The sequence below is a fragment of the Lampetra fluviatilis genome, chromosome 41 (assembly GCF_964198595.1).
Source record: "Lampetra fluviatilis chromosome 41, kcLamFluv1.1, whole genome shotgun sequence".
NCBI lineage: Eukaryota > Metazoa > Chordata > Hyperoartia > Petromyzontiformes > Petromyzontidae > Lampetra > Lampetra fluviatilis.
In genome coordinates, this window is record NC_136315.1 from 5,698,642 (window position 1) to 5,724,957 (window position 26,316).

Sequence of the window (26,316 nt, forward strand, 5' to 3'; positions counted from 1 at the left end):
CGACATGGCACGACATCGATGGTGGTGATGATGAGGATATTCGCTAGGTTTCTAATTAGGAAGTCAGGAAAAATACGATGTGGTAATTGGAATTTAATGTTATTCGTATGTCGAACATTCTTCCAGCACCGAGAGAATGCTGCCGTTCACGCGTTTGGTGGCAAAAACCTCCTTGAGCTGCAAGACTCACGTTTCAGGAGAGTCCTGCCAATTTAGCGCAGCAGGGGCGACGTTGCTGCTGCTGCTGCCGCCCCCCCGTGTAATCCCAGTTGAGTAATTTGCAGGGGTTTTTTCAGCAGTAGGATGATCTGGCAATACCCGATACACACTGTGTGTACTTTAGCTATGGGAGGAAACTATAGAACCCCGGAAGAAACCCATACCGGACAGCGGGAAAATATACAAAGTTCACAACCAGAAACGCACCCGAGTCGGGAATCAAACTCAGGGCCTTCTTGCCGGGGGGCACAAGTGTTGCCACTGAGCCCACCCTGCCGACCATGTGCACGATGGCCATGCCGCGCGTCACTCTGTGTCCGCGTGTGTTTCTGTTGTTTGCGTTTGGCCCTCTCGGCCTTTCCCATCGATCATCCGCTGGGCCTGAAATGCAGCACCTCTGCCGCCCAGTCCCAGGGAACCTCTCCTCTGCAGCAGCTGCGCCGAATCCCGCCTACGCCATGAGCGGATACAGCGTGACCCTGGAAGGACAGCCGCCCTGGGGCTTCCGTCTCCAGGGAGGCAAGGACTTCAATATGCCTCTCACCGTCTCACGGGTGAGTACGCTGTGTGTGTGTGTACGTGTGAGCAGCAGTGTAGCGGTTAGCGTACGCTGCGCTACGAACCCGGCGATCCGAGTTAGATTCTGGCTCACGGCCGACACCAGTGAGGATTTTCTGGGCCTCCCCTAAGTCGACTGAGCCTCAAATGAGTACCTGGTGCGGTGTGTAAACATCGCCACTGGGGAGACAAAGGCGGCCGGGCGTGGTGTTGATCACCCACCCCCTCGTGTTTAAGGCTATCGGCGGGATCTTTGTCTTTGATTATCCGGATGTGATGTTTGTGTGTGTGTGTGATGTTTGTGTGTGTGTGTGTGATGTTTGTGTGTGTGTGTGATGTTTGTGTGTGTGTGTGTGTGATGTTTGTGTGTGTGTGTGTGTGATGTTGTGTGTGTGTGTGTGTGTGATGTTTGTGTGTTTGTGTGTGATGTTTGTGTGTGTGTGTGTGATGTTTGTGTGTGTGTGTGTGATGTTTGTGTGTTTGTGTGTGATGTTTGTGTGTGTGTGTGTGATGTTTGTGTGTGTGTGTGTGTGATGTTTGTGTGTTTGTGTGTGATGTTTGTGTGTGTGTGTGTGATGTTTGTGTGTTTGTGTGTGATGTTTGTGTGTGTGTGTGTGATGTTTGTGTGTGTGTGTGATGTTTGTGTTTGTGTGTGTGTGTGTGAGTTGAGCCACACAACAACAGCGAGCAGAGCGCTGGGTGGATAAAATAAATAAAATTGGCACAGTGGGGAGCAGATGTGGCGCATATGCCAGTCATGCCAGTTAGTCAACCCATAAAACTGGGGTCTGTCCCGTGACCTCCTGCCAGCAAGTCCACCTAGCCTGGCACATGGCGATGTCACCGCCTCTTTGTTGCAAAGAGCAGCTGTTGCTGTTCTTGTGTGAGTGTGCACGTGATCTTTGTGACCTGACAAATGATTCGCGAGCATAATGCACGTCTGTGGCAACTGGAATCTGAAACTAGCCTGAACTTCCCCCAAGATGAAATCGGTCTAGAATCGAGCAGATGGGACCCGTTGGCAAACATGGTCAACGGGGGGAGACAAGAAGGCAGTTGAGGTCGGTTTCGAGGCATGCCACCTCCCTCGTTGGTATGTTGTAAATAACAGCACTCGTCGCTTGCAAACAGACCTTTGCCTCGCTCGGCCCCTGTCCGTGGCTTTAAAGTCCACGTGCATAAGCCGGGGTGAGTAATGATAACGTCCTAAGCTCACGATGTCTGCGTGGAATTAGGAATGCGTCAGAATCGATGGTCGGTGCCCTGTCGTTTACGTTGTATGTAATGGGTTCAAGCGATCGCTCCGGTGATTGGTGACCGCCACATCGACCCGAATGTTAAAAACCGAACCGATTCTTGAATCAAATCGCGGTCCCGAACCACGGCTATTTCATCGCGTCGCTCGGCATTCGCATTGTCGGCATGCATCGTATGTCAGCGTGCATTTGTCACGATTCTGTGGTGTGTTTTTGTACAAGCTAGGCAACGAGTCCCCAACCAAAATAACAAGAAGAGGCATTTTTTTCCAATGAAAATAAAAACTCAACATTTAAGGCAAGCCGCATTGCACTGCGGTGAATACGATGGGTCCTGAATAAGCGACAGTCCTCGAAGAGCCCGCAGGTTGCCGACCCCTGAGCCGAGCAAACTGACTTGTCGTATTTGTAAAAGCATTGTGTGCATTCATGAAGGCGCATGAACACGCAAAGAAGACAAAGTTCCCGCCGTGATAGCCTTCAGCAGACGGTTCGGGCAATCGCTGTTAGCGAGCGCCTGTTAAGGCGGGCAAGGCTCATGTTTACAGAGCGCATCAGGTGCCCATGTACGGCTGATATCACCGAAGAGAAGGCCGCGCACCGATTCCGGATGTGACTCTCCGCTGTTGCTGGGAATTGAACTCGGGTTGGCAGTTTAGTCGTGCGCGGCGCTGACCAATAGGCCCGCCGGTTCCCGCCAATTCATACACGTGCGCACTGCGTGAGTGCTGTGTGTGTCTGACCATAGACGTGCACCTACTACGTGCTTGCCAGTATGTGTGTGCGTGCGTCAGTATGTGAGTGTGTGTGTTGATGTGTGGGGAGCGGTAGTGCAGCGGTTAGCGCGCTGCACTACGAACCCAGCGACCCGGGTTCGATTCCCGCTTATGGCCAACGCCGGTGAACCGCTCCTGGGCCTCCCCTAGGTCGACTCGGCCTCAATGAGTACCTGGTGCGGTGTGTAAACATCCTCACTGGGGAGACAAAGGCGGCCGGGCGGGGTGTTTGTCACCCACCCCCTCATGTACCGTGCCAGCCTTCATAGGTGCTCGCTAACAGCACTTGCCCCAACAGTCTGTTACAGGCTATACGGGTGTGCGTGCGTCAGTATGTGTGTGCGTGTGCTCATCAGCCATTGTGTCTGCGTACAGTTGCGTGAGTGAGTTCTTGTCGTCGTTTATGTGTACGCGTGTAAGCGAGTTCACGTCAGTGTGCGCTTGTGTATGTACGTTGAACATCTTCGCCACCGTACATAGCCAACCGTGCTAATCGGAGCTCTGCGTGCACATCAAGTGCGTGCGAGTGGGCACGTCGGTGTGTCCTTGCCAGCGTGTACGTGGTAGTGCGTGCGTGTGTGTACGCATGCGTGTGCTTTGTCAGTGCGCTAGTGCGTGCTTACCAGTGTCCACACGCACTTGGACAAGTGTCGGCGTGTGTGTGCGTGTGCGTGAGCGCCGTCGTTTTTTTTATTTTTTGGCACCTCGGGATAACTGGCATGGCCCAACGTTCAGCGGGTGAGATATTGCGACCCGGCGCGGTGCTGGGTTTTCACAGCTGCCGAAATTCCGTCCGCGCGCAGCGGCGAGCAAAGATAGAACGGCGCGTCACTGGCCGATTTCCTGCACCCTCAACGGGGTTACAGGCACGCACGCACACGGACGCGCGCGGTAGGAGGATGACCCCTTTAACCCCTGCCGTCAAAGTCACCAGAGGTAGCGTGCGCGTGAGGCGGTTCTCTCGACGTTAATTGCGGAGGGCCCAGGGTTGGCAACCTGCCTCTACGGAGACGTTTGCAGAACTCTAAAGGACTGCATTTTGGCTCTTGAAATATCGAGTTTTTTCTTGGCTAATTCAAAAGAGCTGCTCTTCTTGTTAATTTGATTTCTGACCCCTGACCATGGGAGTCCAGTTTACCATAGAAGTCCAGTTTTACCATGGGAGTCCGGTTTTACCATGGAAGTCCAGTTTTACCATGGGAGTCCAGTTTACTATGAGAGTCCAGTTTTACCACGGGAGTCGAGTTTACCATAGAAGTCCAGTTTTACCATGGGAGTCCAGTTTTACCATGGGAGTCCAGTTTTACCATGGGAGTCCGGTTTTACCATGGGAGTCCGGTTTTACCATGGGAGTCCATTTTTACCATGGAAGTCCAGTTTTACCAAAGAAGTCCAGTTTTACCATGGAAGTCCAGTTTTACCATGGGCAGGGGTTGGCAACCCGCGGCTCTTTAAGGGCTGCTTCGTGACGTCATTTATTAAGGACCACCGTCTCGTATTCACCACGCAGTGAGTTGGCGGCTCGTGAAATATGGAGCTCGAGGTTTTAGCCGCGGTGAGATACCTGCGAATCCCTTTCTCTTGTCATCAGTTGTGGTCAATCCACTGCTGGCCTCCCCCCCTCCTCTCTCAGCAGTGGCTTGAGCAAGCTATTGCTGGGCTGCATGCTTTTTGAACATAAGCACTGGGAAGACAAAGACGGCCAGGTCCCGATGCTGGTCCACACCCTCGTCTTGTGCACTGTCCCGGCCTTAATGGGCGGGCACTGACGTTGTGTAACTCGCCAGGCTGTGAGTGAACTCATTTTAATGCCCATGTAAGGCTCAACATTAGCAATGTCAACAATGTGCTTGAAAAAAAAATGTGGAGAATGGAAAATAATTATTTAAAATGTTCTGGTGTGTGTGCAAGTGTTCATTATTTTTATTTTATTCAGACAGGAATGCTGCGGTGAGTCGCGTGACCTTTTCAGGAGGGTCCTGCGCTACAACACATGACCAGTTCACTTATTTAATCTGTGCGAGGAATGCGGAATACCCACATACAAGTCCACACAGACGGGCACACAAGAGCCCACTGACCGGCGCTCAATTCTCCTAGCCCTGTCAGCGGCACGACTGGGAGTAATAAAAACAAAAAAAACTCTTGCGATCTATCAACCCTTGCCTCCGAGACACCGGGGCCAGCATGGAAGAGCAGACTGAAAAAAACCACACCCTCCCCTACAGAGGCCCTCCAGAGCACACCCAGACGAGTTGGCGTGCGCGGGCACTCATCGTGACCCCCACGCATCACCACCCCCAGACGCGCTGAGACGAGGCCACCACGAGGGGCACCGCGGGCGAGCGGGGGGGAGACGCAGGTTGTGCCCACCACCATCGCCTAGCGGAGAGACCCTTACCGCTAGCGGTAGTTTCGCGCGAGCAATTTCGGGGCCCCCGCCCCTCTTGCGCCGAGCCGCGCTGCGCGGTGACGCTGTGCCAACGCCTCCTCCGTGCCCGCCTCCGGCTGCAGGTGACTGCCGGCAGCAAGTCCGCGCAGGCGAACATGAGCTCGGGCGACGTGGTGACCGCCATCGACGGGGTGAGCACGGCCGGGATGACACACCTGGAGGCCCAGAACAAGATCAAGGCGAGCATCGGGAATCTGAAGCTCGGCTTGCAGAGGTACGTGGCCCTCTGCTGCCCGCGAGGGCTCTCCTGCAAGCTGCCGACCCGTGCGCGGTCGGTGGTTCGTCGTGATCGCGTCGGCTGGTGGTAAACTCAACTACGAACTGTTTTTTATTTTACCCGGGTGAGGCCCACTGAGCTTGTAAGGATCTTCTTCAGAAGCGAGCTGACTCTCGCAGACGATAGCCCAACGAAGTGGCTTACCATCGCGTTGAAATGTATATAGCAATGGCCAAAATACTCTTAGACGCGGGTTTCAAAATGTGGAGGGAAAAAACTGGAGGGCCCATGCAGAGCCGTACCGAGTCAGGGTCCTGTGCTACATCACATCTCATCGTCGTCGTCATCGTCGTCATCATCAGGGGCGAACCTCTCACGGCTAGGGGAATCTAACCAAAAGCCATGGAGGTTCATGGAGACGGTGAGTGTCATCTTGCAGTGGATGTGGGATTGGATTGCGAGTCAGTGGAAAGATCTGAGTATTGGGACGATGCATGTGGTCTCATTGCGACACACTTGGGCAATACTCTGGGAGCGTGTTTCTCTACCCCTCGCCACTGTGAAGGTATCCTCCTGGCTCTCAAGCAAATTTCTACACGACATGTTGTTTTGTTGTTGTTGCAAGCAACTTCAGAGCGAGGCTTTAGCTGTGCCTAGGAAACGGCCTCTTGATCGGCTGCTCGCCAACCCGTGATCAGATTCGTCGCGGTTCCCAAGCAAACCACATTGTGCGTTGTTCTGTAATTGATTTACATAAATTATCGGCCTAATGAGCGCCCCCCCCCCCCCCCCGGCTGTCTTTGCGGCCTCTGTCTCGTCCGGCCTGGCCATGTGTTTCCCATCCACGAGCCGAGTTTTGTTCAATTGCTGCGCTGCAAAGTAAACGATCTTCCGGACGCGTTGTTGTTGTTGGGGTCTCCAGCAGGAACCTTTTACGTAGGAAGTAGCGCACGCACATTGGGCCCTGCGTTGTGCCGGACTATAAGCCGGTAAACACGCAACGTTCGGTCAACGTTGGGATGTGGTTGGTGGAACCGCTGGGCCAATGTCAGCCCAACGTTACACATTTCCTGTGGATTTAGAACGCGTGGATAATAGTTTTAGCGCATCGGCCTGTTGGCTTTCCTGACCAATATTATCAAGCAGCAGTTGGTTGAGCAGGCACACTCCGCATTGGATTCGACCACAAGAGATGGTACAGCTTGACCCATCATCGTCACCACCCATCATCGCCATCATCTTTATCAATTATATCCATTATTATTATCATCATCCTCATTACAAGAACTGTTTCACCACGAACACCGCGCCGTTTAATAAGTAAAGGTTGAGTCCGACCTAAGGGAGGCAGAGGAACGTGTTCACGTCATTTATGAATGGGTATGCAACCCAGCGATGAAGTGCACCAACCAATGCACCCCCGCTCCTGTGACACACACACACACAGATTTGTGTTCTGTTGGATCAGGTGCTGCTGCTGGTAACCTTTGTCTCGAGGAGAGGCCTAGGAGGTGATCAGATATCACCGTCCACTGGCGTTATCTACGGTCGTCAGTCCACCGCAGCTGAAAAAAGTAATATTTGAATTTTTTTTTTAAAACACGCTTTTATGAAAAGTACTTGTCATGGCAGAACTCCACGACTCCAGGAAGTGGCCCCGAAGCTTGCCATAACGTAAGGGACCGTGGTGATTTACAGCCAACGTCAGTTGAGCGTGGACAATTAGACCCAAGCCGAAACATAACATGTAAAAAAAGAATGTTTAAAAATAAATATTTTTTCTTTTTAATGATAGAATATAGTATTGTCATCAGTATGACATAAGTGTACCAAGTTTGCAGTCGATACCACATTGGGAAGTGGGTTAAAATTAAGTTACAAGATTTGAGGATACGACAACAACAACAACGACAAAAACAACAGACAGAGTGAGTTAAAAGAAAGCGTGTAATAAGACAAAGATCCTCCGTATAGCCTTCACAGACCGTTGGGGCAAGTGCTGTTCGCGAGGATCTATGAAGGCCGACGAGCCGCATGAATTGCCGCGCACCGGCCGCCTTTGTATCCCCAGTGGCAATGTTTACAGAGTGGAACAGGTACTCGTGTAAGCTGAGTCAACCTAGGAGACGCCCAAGACCTGTCCAATATTCACGACCCTAGATTAAAAACTAATTTATTTAAAACTGCTTTTAGTGCTTAGTTTATTGTCTTGTCCTTCCCCCGCACCTCCGATTAGCACGGTTGTCTACGTAGGGTGCTAAAGAAGTTCAACGTACAATACATGTTCAAATCACAGTCCGCTCACTTTCACTGCGCAGAGCACGAAAGAACACTCGTGGATAAAAATGAAAACTTGGCAACGCTCATCGTCAACGTTCTTAAAAAAACGTAAGAAATGCCCACGAGGTGACGTTTCGGGCTACGGCCCTTGTTCATGGCACACGATGTGCCGGGTAGGAGCCGGGCAGTCGCCGCTTTGGCAGCGCTGCCGACGCCGTCTCTCCGGATATCTCGCGGAGCCCTCGGGGTGATGAAGTCATCACCGCGGCCGGCGTTCGTGAAAGTGCTCAGAAGAGGCTCGTGCTCATCTCCGCCAAATATAACCTGGGTCTGGCTTCTCTCGTGCTCTTGCGAGCAAGGGCCCAGCACCACCATGGCTCCATTTTGGGACCCCCACCACCTCCACCCCAAGTTACGACTGGACATATGTGAAAAAGAGCTTTACAGCTCTTCGAATTCCTCCGGTATAAATGTACATTCTGATAAGTTCACTCTCTGAAAGTGGCAGATCACTGTAATGGTGCCCCTCCCACCTCTTCCCCCACACACAACATATTTACTCCCGTCCCCCCCTCCCCCCCGCCATCCGAGAGGAGTTGGAGCCGTGCGGGAAAGTCAGGGCGGCGTTTTCCCCGTTACCCTGGGCAGGCGTGGGCTCTCTTCGCTTCTGACCGAGCGTGCCAACGTTGTAGTTCGTTCTCAACGCGGGATAGAGTGCGCACGCTGCTGCCTGCGTCAACGGTTACCTGCTGGAGACCCCAACAACAACAACAACGACGACAACGCCAACAACGCAGCAACTTGAGGCTGCGGTGGCTTCGTACGTTCCGTTCGGCTCCAGACCTTCCGGCCGTTTTTAACTCGAGCAGGCGCTGCGACTCCGACTTTTACCGAGAGCCATGAATGTTGTCCCCCGCTTTCCCGTCACGGGATGTTCTGCCGTGCCGTGCGTGTTTATCTCTCTCTCTCGAGTGATTTTGTGGCTCGGTTTCAAGTCTTGATGGGCGCGGGGGTACGATGCCTTTGCGCAATGTGCTGCTATGAAGCTGGCGGTGATCTGAGCTTGATTTGTGGTTTCGGATTTTTACCAGCGGTGGAGTGATATCTGAACCGGTCCTGTGGTTCTCATCTTGACCGACTCACCCTGGCCAGCGTGGTGAAGTATGGTCAAACAACCCCCCCCAAACCGCCCCCCGGCCACCCCTCCCCACCACTCCTCCATGATGGCTTGCCATGGCATGGCGCAAAAGAAGCTGTAATTATTATTGTCTGTAGGCCTTCATCCAGCAGTGGATTGAGAAAAGCAGGTGCTTTATGAACGGGAGATGGCAAAGATACATCATTTACGGGGAAGTTGTTTTAACGGAAACTCGTTCTTTCAGCAACGCGTCTACTGCTGGCAGCATTTAACGAGGACCCGCCGTGTAGGACCGGCCACATTGTCGTGAACGCACCGTCTAGGACGTTATCATTGAAGTCTTCTCTTCGTGATTGTGCCCGCCTACACCGCCTGCATCGAATTCCCATCCGGAAGCCAAAGCCTCCGCAGGTCATCCCACCGTCGGCTTGCGCCGCTTAAACGTTGAAATATGCAGCGGACGATTTTCATATTTCGTGCGCCCTCGCCGGTTTCGAGCTCCCCTTGCTCCAGCAGTCGAGCATCGGATTCTTGTCTCGGTGTCCCACGTTTGCGTGCACAGATGGATCGTGTGTGGGGTAAAAGTAAAAAACGACGCACAAGCCACGTGGGGAGTATTTTTTTTTGACCCTTTCATAAAATGTGCTTCGTTTTTGGGGGTATTTTTTGTTTAATAGCGATTGCGACATCGCGTTTCGAGAGGCACCACGGCTTGGCAGTTGGCAGCGACGTTGCAAGGTGACGGCACACGGGGGGGGGGGGCGTGGGTGGGTGGGCCTGGGGGGTGGGGGGGGGGCCCGGGGACTGGGGGGGGGGGCTGCACGATCATCTTGGCCAGAGTTTGACAAATCCATTTAGCGAAGTTTTTATTTTTAACCGCCAATTAAAAAAAAAATCAATGTATCCGTTTCTTCTCGGGGGTACAAGCCCCGAATAGATTGCAATGCAAAACTTTAAACGAAAATTTCATTCGTGTTGAATCATCTTTGCGAGAGTTATTATCTGGACCCTACGGACCCCGATGCGTTAACGCTTTTTTGGCCTAATTAGAGAGCGTTCATCGGCTCGACACGTGGGAACCAATAAGGGGCCATCCATTTAGTACGTACGCATGGAGGGGAGAGGGGGGGGTTAACCCAAATGCGTAGCTTGCGTACGGGGGTCTACTGACTGTACGCATAGGAAACGGGGGGGGGGTTGAAGCCTCGATAATAATTTGTCTACATTGGCTTTCAAATGAGTTAGATAGTCCGGTGGGTGGGGGTGGTGGGTGGGGGTGGTGGGTGGGGGGACTGGTCACATCCCTAGGCCCTCACCTCCACGACGCGTTCTGCCAACCGAGCACGGCTCCGCTCAACATCTGAACGGCGCTTCTTTCCGGAGTTATTTTTTTTACTGCTGGATCCGCCGTCGCTGTTTTTCCCGTTTCCAAGGATGACGCTGGCATCTGTTAATAGCGCGGCCGCAAAACCTGCAGACGGAGACGGAGGCAGCGGGGGGGGGGGTGCGGTGGGGATTTATTCGAGGATCTTCGAATGGGGGAAATCTGCTGCCGGCCACGGTGTCGTGGTTAGCGCGCCGGACGTTGATTTCCCGGCACGGCAAATTGAAGCAACGGTGCAGAGGTTTCTTTAACGCCTTTTCCTGTTTCGATGACGTACGCACGTGTACATCATCGGAACGAGACCGCAAGACAAACTAAAATAAAGTAACTTTGTCGGTACCGAGGCTCCCGCAAGGCCATGCGGGAGGGCGTGTGCCACAGAGCTATGTAACTCTTTTTCAGAAGCAACCCGGCATGTATACCAGGCGAGGTAGTGAACATCTTCGCCACCCTGACGCCCTTTGGAGGGTGTGGTGGAGGGCCTGGAGTTACCCTCTAGCAGTGGCATGGGCAAGCAGTTACAGGGGATGGAGCTTGATCACGTTGGCATCGAACGGGAGTCAATGTAGGGGCAATTGGCAGTATTTAGGACACAGGCTCGCAAGGTTTTGGGAGGCAGTGGGGGGGGCACACGTGGGCTTGTGTCTACAGGGGCAAGGAAGCGTTGCACCCTCTGAATAAAGAGCCACGCACGTGTCTGAGAATAGAATTGCCGGGGTGGGGGATGAGGTATTTGAGGTCATTATGTTACAGAGCTGTTCCGCTGGATATTCCACTCCAAACTTGTAGCGCAAACATTGGCACTTGGAATAGCCCCCCCCCCACCCTTGGCAGAGCAGCCACAGTGAGCAGAGTAATCTGGGGCTCGCTGTGCTCCGACGTGGTAGCGGAGGCCGGTGGGGTGTTCACGCGCTCGGGGGTTAGGGGGCCGGTGAATCGAGGTTGGGGTCACTTGGAGAAGAATACATCGGCTGTGCACTACGCCTTCCGTTTGTCGTGAACGGAGAATTGCATTGATATAAATGTGAACGCGCATGTCAGCAAAAGCAAACGACGACGGCTCGCCAACTCGAATTTGACAACTGTGGAAAGTTTTCAATGACGAGCGGGAAAGTCTTTCAATCGTTGCGCGTTACCCGTCTACGAAACGTGGAAGCTCGCGAATAAAACAGGGAATACATTTTTTGCAATGTGCGAAAACAAGCGCTTGAAGAGGGCGCCCACCCGGTGTACCGGTGGTGCGAACCACATGGAGCGATGTACCGGTGGTACGAGCCACACGGAGCGATGTACCGGTGGTGCGAGCCACACGGAGCGACGTACCGGTGGTGCGAGCCACACGGAGCGCTGTACCGGTGGTGCGGGCCACACGAAGCGATGTACCGGTGGTGCGGGCCACACGGAGCGCTGTACCGGTGGTGCGGGCCACACGGAGCGATGTACCGGTGGTGCGAACCACACGGCGCGATGTACCGGTGGTGCGAACCACACGGCGCGATGTACCGGTGGTGCGAACCACACGGAGCGCTGTACCGGTGGTGCGAGCCACACTGAGCGATGTACCGGTGGTGCGAGCCACACGGAGCGATGTACCTGTGGTGCGAACCACACGGAGCGCTGTACCGGTGGTGCGAACCACACGGAGCGATGTACCGGTGGTGCGAACCACACGGAGCGATGTACCTGTGGTGCGAGCCACACGGAGCGATGTACCGGTGGTGCGAGCCACATGGAGCGATGTACCGGTGGTGCGAACCACACGGAGCGATGTACCGGTGGTGCGAACCACACGGAGCGATGTACCGGTGGTGCGAACCACACGGAGCGATGTACCGGTGGCGCGAACCACACGGAGCGATGTACCGGTGGCGCGAACCACATGGAGTGCTGTACCGGTGGTGCGAGCCACAGAAAAATGAGTGCATGGTTTAAGGGAACCAAGGGAAAATCTTGGCCATTCAGGAAAGTGGGCTCATTCCAGGCACATCCTGGCTAGGGGAGTTGTCTGCTTCTTTTTTGTTGTTTTTGCTGAGCACAGGACCATCGGATCCTGCAAATGCCGACAGCCAGCAACACGCAGCATTACAAACGCTGTGTTAGATAACAGTCGATGCCTTTCTTAAATTAAGTACATTTCAGAAGAACTTGGGATAAGAGATGGGAGAGAATTAGAGAGTGTGGAACAGTGCGAGGGACTAAGCGGAGAGAGAAGTCAGGTGACCTGCAGTGTGGCGAGCGGGTGGGTGGGTGAGTGGCTGAGAGAGTTTAGTGCTTTAGTGAGTGGATGAGTGTGTTGGCGTGGCCTGACGGTGTGGTGGTGGTTGAACGCATTGTGGGACGAGACACAGACTCAGAATATTTTACTTACACCGGAGAAACCCGATGCGCGATGAAGCTTCTTTGTTTCCCCACAAGATGTGGCCAGTAGTTTTCACAGATGTCCAGTGAGTCCGGTGGACCGACTCCTCAACATTCCTGGAGGAGAGAATCGGTGAGTTAAAGGTGACCGGGTGTGGCCAGCCAGCGAGCGTGGAGAGGAGGAGCGGAGCTTCCCCGGCGCGTTCCCCTTGCCATGTAGCCCGTCAGGAATGTCTGGCCCGGGGCCCAAGCTCGCTCGGTGCCGGCCACGGTGAAATGCGGCATGTCGACGTGCCGTGGTAGCTGCCAGATCGGCTGGATTTCTCCCGGGCTGCAGCTGTGGTTGTGTGTGTTGTTGTAGCTGTGGTTGCGCGTGGTTGTGAATGGTTGTGTGTAGTGCGTGGTTGTGTAGTTTTATGGTTGTAAGTGGTTGCACGTGGTTGTGAATGGTTGCGTGTAGTGCGTGGTTGTGTAGTTGTGTTTATGGCTATGGTTGTAAGTAGTTGCGCGTGATTGTGAATGGTTGCGTGTAGTGTGTGGTTGTGTAGTTGTGTTTATGGCTATGGTTGTAAGTTGTTGCGTGTGATTGTGAATGGTTGCGTGTAGTATGTGGTTGTGTAGTTGTGTTTATGGCTATGGTTGCGCGTGGTTGTGAATGGTTGCGTGTAGTGCGTGGTTGAGTAGTTTTACGGTTGTGAGTGGTTGTGCGTGGTTGTGAATAGTTGTGTGTAGCGCGTGGTTGTGTAGTTGTGTTTATGGCTATGATTGCACGTGGCTGTATATAGTTGCGTCTGGTTGTGGCTATGCTTGTGTGTGATTGAAAATGATCGTATGTAGTGTGTGGTTGTGTAGTTGTGGCTGCGCGTGGGTTTGTGTGGTTGTTTCCCTATGCGTCATAGGAGAACAAACTGGACAGGCCTCACTTATTCATCGCAGGACTAACCATTATCGCCATCATCATTGCCAACATCGCCATCATCATTGCCAACATCGCCATCATCATCATCATCGCCATCATCATCATCATCATCGCCATCATCATCATCATCGCCATCGTCATCATCATCATCATCGCCATCATCATCATCATCGCCATCATCATCATCATCGCCATCATCATCATCATCATCGCCATCATCATCATCATCGCCATCGTCATCATCATCGCCATCGTCATCATCATCGCCATCGTCATCATCGCCATCGTCATCATCGCCATCGTCATCATCGCCATCGTCATCATCGCCATCATCGCCATCGTCATCATCGCCATTATCGTCATCATCATCATCGCCATCATCATCGTCGTCACGACGTCATCATCCGTTAGCTGTCTGGCTCCAACGGTACGGAACAGCCGCACAGTAAATATCAGGGTGTTGAGATCAATGCGTGCGTTTATTCGTCATAAACGCACGCCTCCTCAGTGCGAATAGATGCGTCGAGCCGGGTATCTGCTTTTTTGTTACCGTGCCATTCCTCATCTTTTGTTATCGCTCATAATCGTTACCTCGTATTTTGTTAGTTTTTCATCATGTCGCTACGATTGCACTCCGCGTCAAATCTAATTTTCGTTGTTCAAAGTGGTGTGTTAACGCGATGGCGCTTGGAGCGGCAGATCTGTGCCAAAGAGGCGTGCAAGTTGTGGAAGCAAAAGTAAAATGCACTTGACATCAACACGGGACCTCCTTTGCCAGTCATTCCATCACCACTCGTTGCTGTTAGGGCTGTAAACTAAACAAAGTTACGTGTGTGGTTTTGTATGTTGACCATGTAAGGCCCCCATTGAGCTGTTTAGCTCTTTTTCAGAAGCTACGTGGGCTATCAAAGAATGGTAGCTCAACGAATTTGCTTTGAACGCCACGTGGACGTTTATAGCAGCCAAACACTCTGAACGTGTGGTGACGGTGATTCTAAACGTGGATAGGGAAAAAAACCGGAGGATCCGGAGAAAAATCCACGGGGAGAGAGAGAGAAACGCAAACTCCCAAGTATACAGCAGACATTATCATCATGGGACCTCCTTTGCCAGTACCAAAATATGAGAATCGGGTTTTCCCATTTTTTTCTGGCAACTAAACAGGTGTTAAGACGTTAAAACACCAAACTTAGACCTTTTACAAGGAATCATGTCTGCATTAACCACAATACTTGTGGTTAGAATGCAAAAAAAAACATACTCTGATAACACTGGTCAACACACTTTTTCTGGCATAAGGTGTTCCAACGGTTTAAGGTAATTTTGAGGTGCTGATTCCAAATCTGGCACCAGTTTTTGTTTATCACATCAGGTTTTTGAGATATCAAATATTGCATTTTCAATAAAAACTGCAGAAGAAAAATATTAAATAAATGTGGATATCTACATAAAATGATATTATAAACACACTATCCTAAAAATACAGCACCATATTTTAACACTAAAGCAGTCACTGACTCGCAACAACTTGCAATCATAAGTGACAGAGTTAATTTTGGGTAATCAATTAAAATGGGGTATGCCGATAGCATAAAAATGAGATGTGATAGAGCAAATCTGAGATCAGATTTGGAATCGGCACCCTGAAATTAGTCTAGAACAGCTGCAAAAGTCCAGGCCAGAAAAAAAAAATTGTTGACCAGTGTAATATATGCATTGCAAGACAATGCATTGCAAGAGAATGGATGTATTATCGGAGTAGGTTTTTGTTGCCAGAAAACAGGGTAAAACCTATTCTCGTTCTTGACATCAACCCTTGGATACATTTGCCCCGGGTTGTTCACGGCGTCGGTCCCTAAGAGCAGGTCAACTTGACGCCAAAGTTCCATGCACCGTGTGGCGCTCGATCGTCCTGACCATGGTCGCCGCGTTCGGAGCGCGGTGGAGCGCCGACCGCTGCACCGCCGCTCCCCACGTCCCCGTCACGGCAGGGTGAAAGTGGCGCACCGTGACTCCGTTTCAATCGGTCGCTTCCCGATGGCTCCGGAGGCTTCCATAAGAGCCTCGTGCGCGGGGGCGGGGGGTGGGGAATTATTATTTAATATTGATGTGAATTAGAAGCGCATGTAATGCGTTCAAAAAACAAATCTCGTTCTCAATTAAAAAAAGCAATAACCGACGATCAGCTATTTAAAGAGGCAATACGTCCGAGGCCGGGCACCATTCCAATTTCAAACGTCTCTCTTCAAGCTGCGTGGCTTTGTCGTGTGGCCTTGTCTTGATCTCTGGTGGAGGTTAGGTGGAGGAGGGGAATGGGACCATAAAAAGGACAGAAGGCCACCTCATGTTTAAAACAGAATACTGATCGGCCGGCAGGACTGAATGAATGCCTCTTCGCCACTTAAAGCGCAGCTCGATTTTTGATCACTCGACAAACCTCGTGAATTTTTTGTGGCTGCGTGCTCATTCATAGCCCCCCCCCTCCCGTCAAGAGAGAGGACTCAACGCTGGGCTTGCGACGACGGGGATCGAGCGTGATTTATTGATGACGTCCAGCGCTCGGCACGGACGACACCAGACCGACGCCGGGGGGAGGGGGTCGGTGTTTTCTGGTGCTCCTGGCCTCCGTGGACGTGCGCGTATTTTTAACGCGGGCACGGGCTGGCTCGGGTGTATTTTTGGTACCGGTATGAAAGTGACTTGTATCAGCTGCCCTGAGTGTACTCGGGCACGCGCCCGTGTGTGTGTGCGTGTGTATGTGTGCGCGTGCGCGGAGTGGTGGGGAGCGGTAGTACAGTGGTTAGCGCGCTGCCCTACCAACCCGGCAACCCGAGTTCGATTCCCGCTCATGGCCACCAACACCGGTTCAGTTTCAGTTTATTTGGTATAGCCCTGTGAAGCCATTCGGCTCTTGAATCGGGTGCAACCGCAACAAACAAAAAACTAAAATATGAACAGGAAAACATCTTAAAGTGACTATGTGACTATGCGCAAACAGAAAAATCCAGGAAAAAACAGCAAAATCTTCCAAAAAAAGCACCGTACACCAACGCTGTGCGCAAAAATCCCAGTGGGATGCAAGTCAAACAACAACAACCACAAGACAACTTAGATTAAAGCCATCATTCTAACTCTGTACTACAACAAACAAAACATGGCCAAACCAAAAAACTTTTCGAAATCACCAAAATAAAGCCATAAAGCAATGTAACAGTGATCATAGGAACTGTGACCGAATTTTCACAATATACGACATAAACAACATGTACCACCAAACCCTGTATCTGAACCGGCGGCCTTGCCTGGGCCAACCCAGCCTCAAATGAGTACCTGGTGCGGTGTGTAAACATCGCCACAATAGAGAAATAAAGGCCGGTCGTGGTGCTGGCCACCCATCCCCTCGTGTGCCGTTCCGGCCTTCATAGGTGCTCGCGAACAGCCCTTGCCCCTACAGTCTGCTGAAGGCTATACGGGGCATCATCTGTTTACGTTTTGTGTACGTGCGTGCGCGCCTACCAAGCTCTCGCCTCGGTTTTCTTATGCCTGTCACTGCCATTGAGACACGCACGGCGATACACACCCAGAGCGTGCACATTGCTCTCCCACGCACGCGTCCACGCACACAAAGGTCGTTTCTGTGGCTTAAATTAGACCGGCGGAGTGATGTGAAATGAGCCGTATCTCTCCCCCTCCCCCGCCCAGTTTGAATTCCGAAATGCCAGTTGAGATTGATAGTTACCTCTGGCGTAGAATCTCCTGTTTTTGTTGCCCATGTTTGGCACACCTGGTTAGGGGAATTGAGATTGGTCTCTTGTAGATTTCTCCCTGCTCAACGATAGACGCAGGGCAAGGCAAATTGACGTTTCGCACAAAGCGTCGAAATGCACCCAGACGCTTTTTGCAGGAAACGCGAACGCTTTAACAAACAGGTTAGGTGTGAAGAGGGTAAGCTGCATGGAGAAAACATTTTAGGCACATGCGCACGCAAACAAACGGGGCTTAAGTCTCTGCTCGAACGGGGGGCGGAGGGTGGGCGGGTGGTCAGAGTTTGCATTCTCGCACGAAGTTCACGTGGAAGAGAATCCCAGACGTTTGACGGGTCACTGGACTAACGTTGGACCAAAGTTGGTCGATGTAAAGCACCGCAAAGCGGCCACTTTGGACCAAGGTTGGAACAACAAATCTGGCTGTCGCCTGATGAAGCTAGTTGTAATTACTGGCGAAACGTCGTACTCAGATTGTAAATGTTGTGGCTTGGCTCTCCAACACACCGGTGTGCTGTACTAGTGACGAATTGGCCACGTTCTGTTAACGTCACAACCCTTACTAATTGGCTGTGTCGGGTGGTGGTGGGTTTAACGACACATTTATATATTTACGCGACCTAACTCAAAGAAACCTCTATTATGGCTGGAACAACGTTGACCCAACAGTTTCCAACCACCCACATGCCAACGTTGGTTCCAGCAGCGTCGTTGGCACCTTTGCTGGGGTTACTGTCTCAATTGGCCCGTACCTGCTCGTAAACAAAACGATCATTGGCGTCATTTTCAGGATATTAGGGTGAACAACGTAGATGGGCATCCATCTGCTCGTAAACAAAATTAATCTGTTAGCTCTGCAAAAAAACCCGGCAATTTTATCGTAGAGTGAGAGTAACGCGTTGCGCACTGGCAATATGGGGGCGCCACAGTGGCAAGATGTTCACTACCTCGCCTGGTATGCAGGAGGTCGTGGGTTCGATCCCAACCAGAGGTCGCAAATGGGTTTTGATTCCTTACCCGTACCCGTACCCGGCCGCACCAGGGTCGCAAACGGGTACCCGTACCCGTACCCGGCCGGGTATGGGTACCCGTACGCTACCCGTACCCTACCCGAAATGAGTGACAAACGGTTACTCACCGGTGACTCACGGCCTACCCGTATCCGTACCCGGCCGCACCAGGGTCGCAAACGGGTACCCGTACCCGTACCCGGCCGGGTACGGGTAGCCAGGTATCGGGTAGGGTACGGGTATTGGGTACCCGGTTGCGACCTCTGATCCCAACCCTGATGCCTGCTGTATATTTGGAGTTTGCATGGCTCTCTCTCTCAACCCTCTCCACGCGGTTGTGTGGATTTTGCTCCGGGTCCTCATCGCGCGTTTCACGTATAATGGCTACTGGTATAAATTTCCAAGCGATGTGCCACTCCGTTGAGCTATCATTTTTGGCCAGGTCGCGTCTAAAAAAGAGTTACATAGCTCAAAGGGCCTTAACTGGTAAAAAAAAATCGTTTTAGCTTCAAAATGTAACGGTTTGCAAGTCTGTCATGCGTATGGTGCGAAACAACTTCATCATACACATGTACAAGTTAAGAACAAAGTAATGATTTACAATGCGCGGCACCAATGACTCTATTACCGACGCTTTCCCCTGCAAGCGGGGCCTCACCTGCTTAAATAAAGGAAATCTAATTATTTACACAGCTGACACTAACCAGGAATTATAACATCACTCCAGTTATTTTTTGGGCTCCAACTACCGTAATTGAGTCCGCGTGTGCCTGCTGCCAGATTTCACGGCGGGCCTGAGCTATACAACACAGACAAGTGTGCACACACAGGGCACGATGATAATCATCGAGCGTCGCGGTGAGAGAATCTTGCCAGAGATAGAGGGGGGGTGGTCCTTGTCTTGAAACATCTGGCCGTTCACCAGTGCTGGTTTGAGCAAGGCCGACTTGTTTGCTGATGAGACCCCGATTCATATTCTTAGGTTTTTATTCGGTAAAGTCACGTTTGTGAAAAAAATTTAGATTAATAAAAGTAAAATAAAAATAAAATAAAATTCACGACGTTTCGGAGGCAACACAAGCTTCCGTCTTCAGGTGGAACCGTCACAGCACGACTGCTGTATCAAGTGAGAGAAATTCCAAGAAAACAGTCCTTGTGTATATACTGTATATATACAAGGACTGTTTTCTTGGAATTTTATTTTATTTTTTATTTAACTTTTATTAATTTTACATTTTTTTACCTACGTGACTTTACCGAAAAAAACCTAAGAATGTGAATCCTTGCAGTCACGAAAGCTTGAAATCTAGAATTGAGACCCCGATTGTTGGAACCGGTCCTGCATTTATTTCTGTTGTTGCTTCCGTTGGTGCCGCTGTAAAGATGCCCTCCCGGGTGCCCGTGCGGCTGATGGAATGTGTGGAGTAAAAAAACAACTTAAAATGTTTTACATGGAAAGACAAAAGTGGGTAGCGGATTAATTGTCCATTTTTTATGACTAGCTGTACTACCCGGCTTCGCCCGGGACTTGGATCCACCACGCCCAGCCGCATTTGTCTCCCCAGTTGGCGATGTTCACACACCACAGCAGTTACTCGTTTTGAGGCTGAGTCGACCTAGGGGAGGCCCAGGACCGGTTCAAATAATCGTCACCGGTGGTGGCCGTGAGCGCGAATCGAACCTAGGTCGCCGGGTTCGTAACGCAGCGCGCTAACCACTACACTACAATGCGTTACGCTTCCACATGCGCGGGTCACGTGACAGATTTGACGTCACAGCTCACTTGACGTGCAAAAAAATTCTGCATTATTGAGCTCCCCCCCCCCCCCCCAAAAAAAAACTAACTAAAGTAATTTTTGCATGGTGTACTGCCTGGAAAGTACCCACATGGCAAATTTAAAGTTTGTTGCATGTCGGGAAGTACGCTAAACATTTTGAACAGATACACAACTTTGCCTTTTCTATATATGGAGATTATTATTTTTTGCGATAGAATTGTCCAGGGGGTTGGGAATGGATTCGGTCCCCCCGCGTGGCGTGTCGACAAATCGCCACAATGCAGAGCTGCGACTCTGCTCAAGATTCGAGGATTGTTAACGCGCTCCATGACGAAGTATTCTTAGGTTTTTCCGGTAAAGTCACGTAGGTAAAAATTAAAATTAATAAAAGTAAAATAAAAATAAAATAAAAATCACGACGTTTCGTAGGCAACACAAGCTTCCGTCTTCAGGTGAAGATGGAAGCTTGTGTTGCCTCCGAAACGTCGTGATTTTTTCTTTTTATTTCAGGTGAAGACATAAGCTTGTGTTGCCTCCGAAACGTCGTGATTGTTATTGTTTTATTTTATTTTACTTTTATTAATTAAAATTTTTTACCTACGTGACTTTACCGAAAAAACCCAAGAATCTGAATACTTGCAGTCACGAAAGCTTCAAATCTAGAATTCATGACGAAGGTTGAACGCGTTCATGCATCAGCTCTGTGTGTGAGTGGCGGGGGGGGGGGTTACAGGTGGAGGGCGGGGCGAGAGGGGAACTCGTTGGGGGGGGGGGGGACGATCTCGTGGGGGGGGGGGGGCAACTCGTAGGTGTAATCCAATAAGAGCGCAGCACGAGTGTAAGGTTGCATAGCCCTTGAGGACTCAACCCTCCCACAAACTGTGGCCACGTTGATCAACGTTTAGCGGCGAGTGACATCTCAATCTGTATTCTTAGGTTTTTTCGGTAAAGTCACGTAGGTAAAACATCAAAATTAATAAAAAATAAAATAAAATAAAAATAAAATTTTTATTTTTTTTTAATTTTGATGTTTTACCTACGTGACTTTACCGAAAAAAACTAAGAATATGAATCCTTGCAGTCACGAAAGCTTCAAATCTAGAATCTCAATCTGTTCCGAGCAGATTGAGATGTCCCCCCACTTTTCACCCCAAGGGTGGCACAGTCGGGTTTTTTACAATCGGGTTTAGTTGTCTTTTTATATTAAACCCGATCATCTGAGATTGGGAGAAATCCGGTTTAATTGGTTCTAATTGCAGAACCGCACTTCGCCAACTTCTCAACGATGAGCTTCATCCATTCCAAGCTAAGGAACTCACTGGCGCCCACGATTGTGGAGGAGAAGCTCGTGTTCATCAAGACCAACCTGCCCGCCGCATTCTACGACTACCCCGTGCCCGACGCCCCCCCCCCCCCCGAGTACGATAGCAGCACCGACGAGGAAGCAGCCTAAGCCTTGGATCAGAGCTTCGTATTCATTAAACCAGGTTTTAATTCCCCGAAATCGGGTTTAATTGTATTAAAGTAAAAACCCGATGCCTGCCGCTGGAAAAATCGGGTTTTTTCCACCCATGCTTCACCCACACCCGCTCCGACCGGCGTGCTCAAGTACGGTCGGACGTCCCTCGGCGGAGGATCTCATCCAGCAGCGGACAGAGCAAACGGCCGGCCGTGCACGGTGGGAATGGGATTGTGGGAACGTGAGCGACCGCCGTACGGGCCATCATTGAGCGTGGCCACGGCGGGCGAGGTTACCGGCGATGAAGCAAACCGCACGTGCCGGTCCAATGAGCGAGCCTTGCCGACGCCGCCAGAGTGACTTCTCTCTCGTGCTCTAGTGTCCAGATACTTAAACGTGAGACGACGCTGCTTGCGTGGGACACGTACGTGGGTGCGTGCGTGCGTGCCCAGTGATATATTTTAACTGTTACACAATGCGAACCAATAATTCATGGTTTGACAAGCAGAATGTAATCAAACCTCATTCGGGGCTCTTTCACGGAAGTTTGTTTAAGCTTTTAAATGCTCCCTTGTTGGATAATGTTGCTAGCACGCACATGCACATAACACACACACACTGACACTTTTATCACAACCATGTGTATTTGCTCGTGTACATATATATAGATGTATATGTTCTTCCGCATAGTTACGCGAGGAGAAATATAACCTAGTTAGATTCCTGGCTGTGGCGAGCACCAGCGGCGAGCGACATCTCAACCGGTCCTGGGCCGTTCCCCCCCTTCACTAATTCGGTGAAGTATGGTCGTGCAATCCGCATGGCTGACATGACGCGGGGGGGAGGCCTTAATCCAGCAGTAAATCGAAACATGTCTGTACATTTGTATTGTCATTGTGATACGCAAGTTAATGGCCGCGTGAATGGATAATCTCGTTCGTTGGAATGCGTCTAGCCGCACAAAGCGAAGGGGAGACCTGACCGTACGCGATGGCTGTGAACGGCCAGCGCACTGGCCTTGCGATCCAGGGGTCGCATGGTTCGATTCCATCTCCCTGGCGCGGCGGCTGAAACGACGGCTTCCGTTCGCCCGGCAGTATAAATGTGCGCACCGCAGTCGGATCGGTCGGCAAGGTCAGGGAAGGCGGGGTGGGCTTTGGTGCGGGTGCCCGCTCGTTCGTCGTGCGCGAGTCGGCCAAAGTTCCTTTACACGGAGGGGTTCTCCGGAGCTCCCTCTGGCGGGAGGGGCCGTCCGGCGGCAGTGGCGCGAGCAGGCAATTTCAGGGGCTGCGCCTTTTTCCGCAATTCGCGCGCAAGCCCCGTGCGCGCCAGGGCACGCACGTGCGGCAACTAAAGCACGTGACGGTCAAGATGCGTGATGATTTTACGAGGCAGCGGCCTTTGGCCGGCCATCGAACAAAGCCGGTGACGCGCGTTTTCGGATGTGCTTCTGCGGCCGTCTGGAACGCTCTTCGTTAGGAGCTATGCACTTTTAAATCGTCTAGGTTGAAAGCTAATTTCTTTAGAACTGCTTTTTGTGTTTAGTTTTTTTTGTCCTTTCCCCCGCACCTCCGATTAGCGTGCTTGGCTACGCACCGTGAGAAAGAAGTGGAATTGTAAAAATGCTTTGAGTAAGTCTGGACTCGCTCCCACACCTTTCCCAGGCAGAGAGTACGACGACGACGACAGCTGTGAGAAATGTGCGCCGGCCGGTACGGTACGCATCAAGAGGGAAAAAAAAATAACAACGTAAAAATAACGCCAAATACTGTACAGTGCACCGAGACTCAAGGTCGTGTGTAGGGGACTGCAAGGGATCATGGGGATGCCTCCAAGGCTTTCATTGCAGCCTCTGGCCAGAGGGCAAAGGTCGTGGCCGCCGTGTAAGTTTTGTGTTGCGAAATGCGGATAGACGAACAGACAGACAGACAAACAGACGGGCGGGCGGGCGGGGGTGGGAACATGCGGGCAAAGCGGCAGGAGCAACGCAATCACAAATCACACTCGCCAGCGTGGTGAGGTATGGTCAAAGAACCCCCATTACTGACAGGGTGGGGCAGCCCTTTGGCATCGGGGGATGAGATGGGGCTTGTCCCCCTCGCCCGCCCCCACCTCTAAAGGCTGTGCCCCCCTTCTAAATAATTGTGGTCAAGCTAAAGTTCACGTTTGATGAGCATCGAACGTATGTGTATGTCCGTTGAATTTCTTTTCGCACTGTACGTAGTCAGCCGTGCTGATTGGAGGTACAAGACCAACACGTACAAGACCAACATGTACAAGACAACGATTCCCCGTATAACCGTAACATACTTTTTGGGGGCAAGTGCTGTTAGCGAGTCGCACCTAGGAAGGCCGACGCAGCAACACAAGAGGTTGTGTGGCCAGCGCCACGCCCGGCCGCCTTTATTTCTCTCGTGGTGATGTTTACACACCGCACCAGGTTCTCATTTGAGAGAGGCTTAGTCGACCTAGGTGAGGTCCAGGAGGTCACGGGAGAGACCCAGGTGCCATGAGTTGATTGACTGAGAAAAGATCCCTGATACAGAACCTCGACAAAGACATATCCCCGTGTAATAGACTGTTGGGGCAAGTGCCGTTAGCGAGCACCTCATGAATGCATCTCCCTGGTGATGATATCTACACAGTCGACCTAAAATAGTGCCTACACAAACATGTGTGTGTGTAGGGAGCGGTAGTGTAGCGGTTAGCGCACTGTGCTACGAACCTGGTGACCCGTGTTCGATTCCCGCTCATGGCCAACAACACCAGTGATGATTATCTGAACCGGTCCTGGGCCTCCCCTAGGTCTACTCGGCCTCAAATGAGTACCTGGTGCGGTGTGTGAACATCGCCACTGGAGAGACAAAGTCGGCCGGGCGTGGTGCTGGCCACCCACCCCCTCGTGTACCGTTCCTGCCTTCATAGGTGCTCGCTAACAGCACTTGCCCCTACAGTCTGTTAAGGCTCCGCGGGGGAACTTTGTTGCCTGATAAACGCCTTGCGCAGTGTTTACCGCGCTCTGTGGCGCAAGCATCCCGTCTCTGGCAGCGCGAGACTGTGGCAGGTCGTACACTGCCGGGTCCTGTACAAACCAGCCCAGTCTTGAACTCGTCCTTGCCGGCGCGTCTGTGCGCCCCCGGCACGGCGAGGAGCGAGACCGAGAAGGATGATGTCTCGGCTCGAGTTCGCGCGGCTCCACCGTAAAAATATACGACGAGGCGTTGTATTTGCAGCGGCGCGGCCGATACCTGTCCAAGGACGCTCGCAATCGTTGACCGCACGAGAGGTGTTGCAGAGGTTCACGGTTCGCATCCAGCGGCCGCCCCGGTTAATTATCACGGTGCTCATCGACCGTAATCGTTGAAGATGCCGTGGCGCCGTTTGCAAGGGCAGGCCATCGCGTACCACCGGCGTCATGGCCCCGATTTTTCTTTTTTTTCCACTTCCCCAAACTTGTCAATTGGGATCGTGACTGGGTTCCCTCCTTCGGCTGCCACTCCGTTGTTAGTCTGGGCCACCGCCATTGTCGTCGCGTCCACCGACGCGTCCTAAACAAACCCACTTCGATTATGTTTCCAAGTCGATTGAAAATTGTACTGAAGATGTAAATCGGTAAGCGGGGAATCAGAACTTTTGTTTCCGTGTTTGCCTCTGCGTCGTTTCTCACGCTCGAACGGTTTCATTCCCACCTATAGCCTCAATGTAACATTATCGTACGCTTTGCAAACATAAATAATCTATTCGCACACGCACTAGTAAACGTGTGTGTGCGTCATCAATCAGTAAAACTCTATTTAAATATAGAGGCCTTCACAATACAAAATGTCCACAGGGCATTTGGCAAGTAAACATAACATAAGCTTTCGTGACTGCAGGAATCCATACTCTTTCTTTCGGTAAAGTCACTTCGGTATAAAATAAAATAAATCACAACGTCTGCCTCAGCATGGTCTGCTGCTGAGGCAGACTATTTTAAACAGTCTGCCTCAGCAGCAGACCATGCTTTCCCACCTGATGATGGACGCTTGTGTTGCGCCCGAAACGTCGTGAATTATTTTATTTTATACCGAAGTGACTTTACCGAAAGAAACAAACAGTACGTATGTATGTTGAACTTCTTTTGCACCGTACGTAGCCAACCGTGCTAGTCGGAGGTAACATTACTCCAGTTCGGATAATGTTACTCCAGTAACGTTTCGGTTGTACAAAACAATAAAAGGTGCACACACATTCCACGTGAACACAACATTGACCGGCACGCTGCACCACGAGCACCCCTCTACACGCAGAGCCACGTGACCCCAGGAAAGCAAAACCTGGAAACTCACAAACCTGGACTCGGAATGCACGAACCCCGAGTTAGGAACCCACCAACCGGTGACCATCGGAATTGATTTTTGCATCATTCCGTGCTTGTTAATTTCTGCAATGGATTTAGGTGAAATGTAGTCACATGTGCATCGCGGCACGCGCGCGCACATGCGCGTTGTTGTTTCTAGCTTGTTTACTTTCGGTTAGGAAGCGCAAGGATTAAGCAGTCGTCCTTGGGTCCTTTTGAAAAAAATAAAAAATACCTCTGTTATTTTTGTAAAGGGGCTCTCTGATTGCGACAAAGCGTGGACGGAAGGATCCGTTCTGGGAGTCGTTGAGAGCTCGTAGCGCCTCGACTGAACCCAGCCGCTCCGCTTTCCAGACTCGCCGGCAGCCGTTGTTTCGGCAAGTAAGCCCTGCCCTGGCTTCACCATTGT

General features: G+C 51.4%; 1 protein-coding gene across 1 annotated transcript in view; it reads left to right on the plus strand.

Moving 5' to 3' along the window:
• Nucleotides 1-26,316, plus strand: part of LOC144946480 (LIM domain-binding protein 3-like) — a 102,831-nt gene that overhangs the window by 8,598 nt on the left and 67,917 nt on the right. Inside the window, exons 2-3 of the mRNA XM_078875394.1 lie at nucleotides 634-773; nucleotides 5,324-5,475. Of these exons, the coding sequence (XP_078731520.1) occupies nucleotides 678-773; nucleotides 5,324-5,475 (248 nt within the window). The 5' untranslated portion in view covers nucleotides 634-677. The remainder of the gene's footprint in view (nucleotides 1-633; nucleotides 774-5,323; nucleotides 5,476-26,316) is intronic.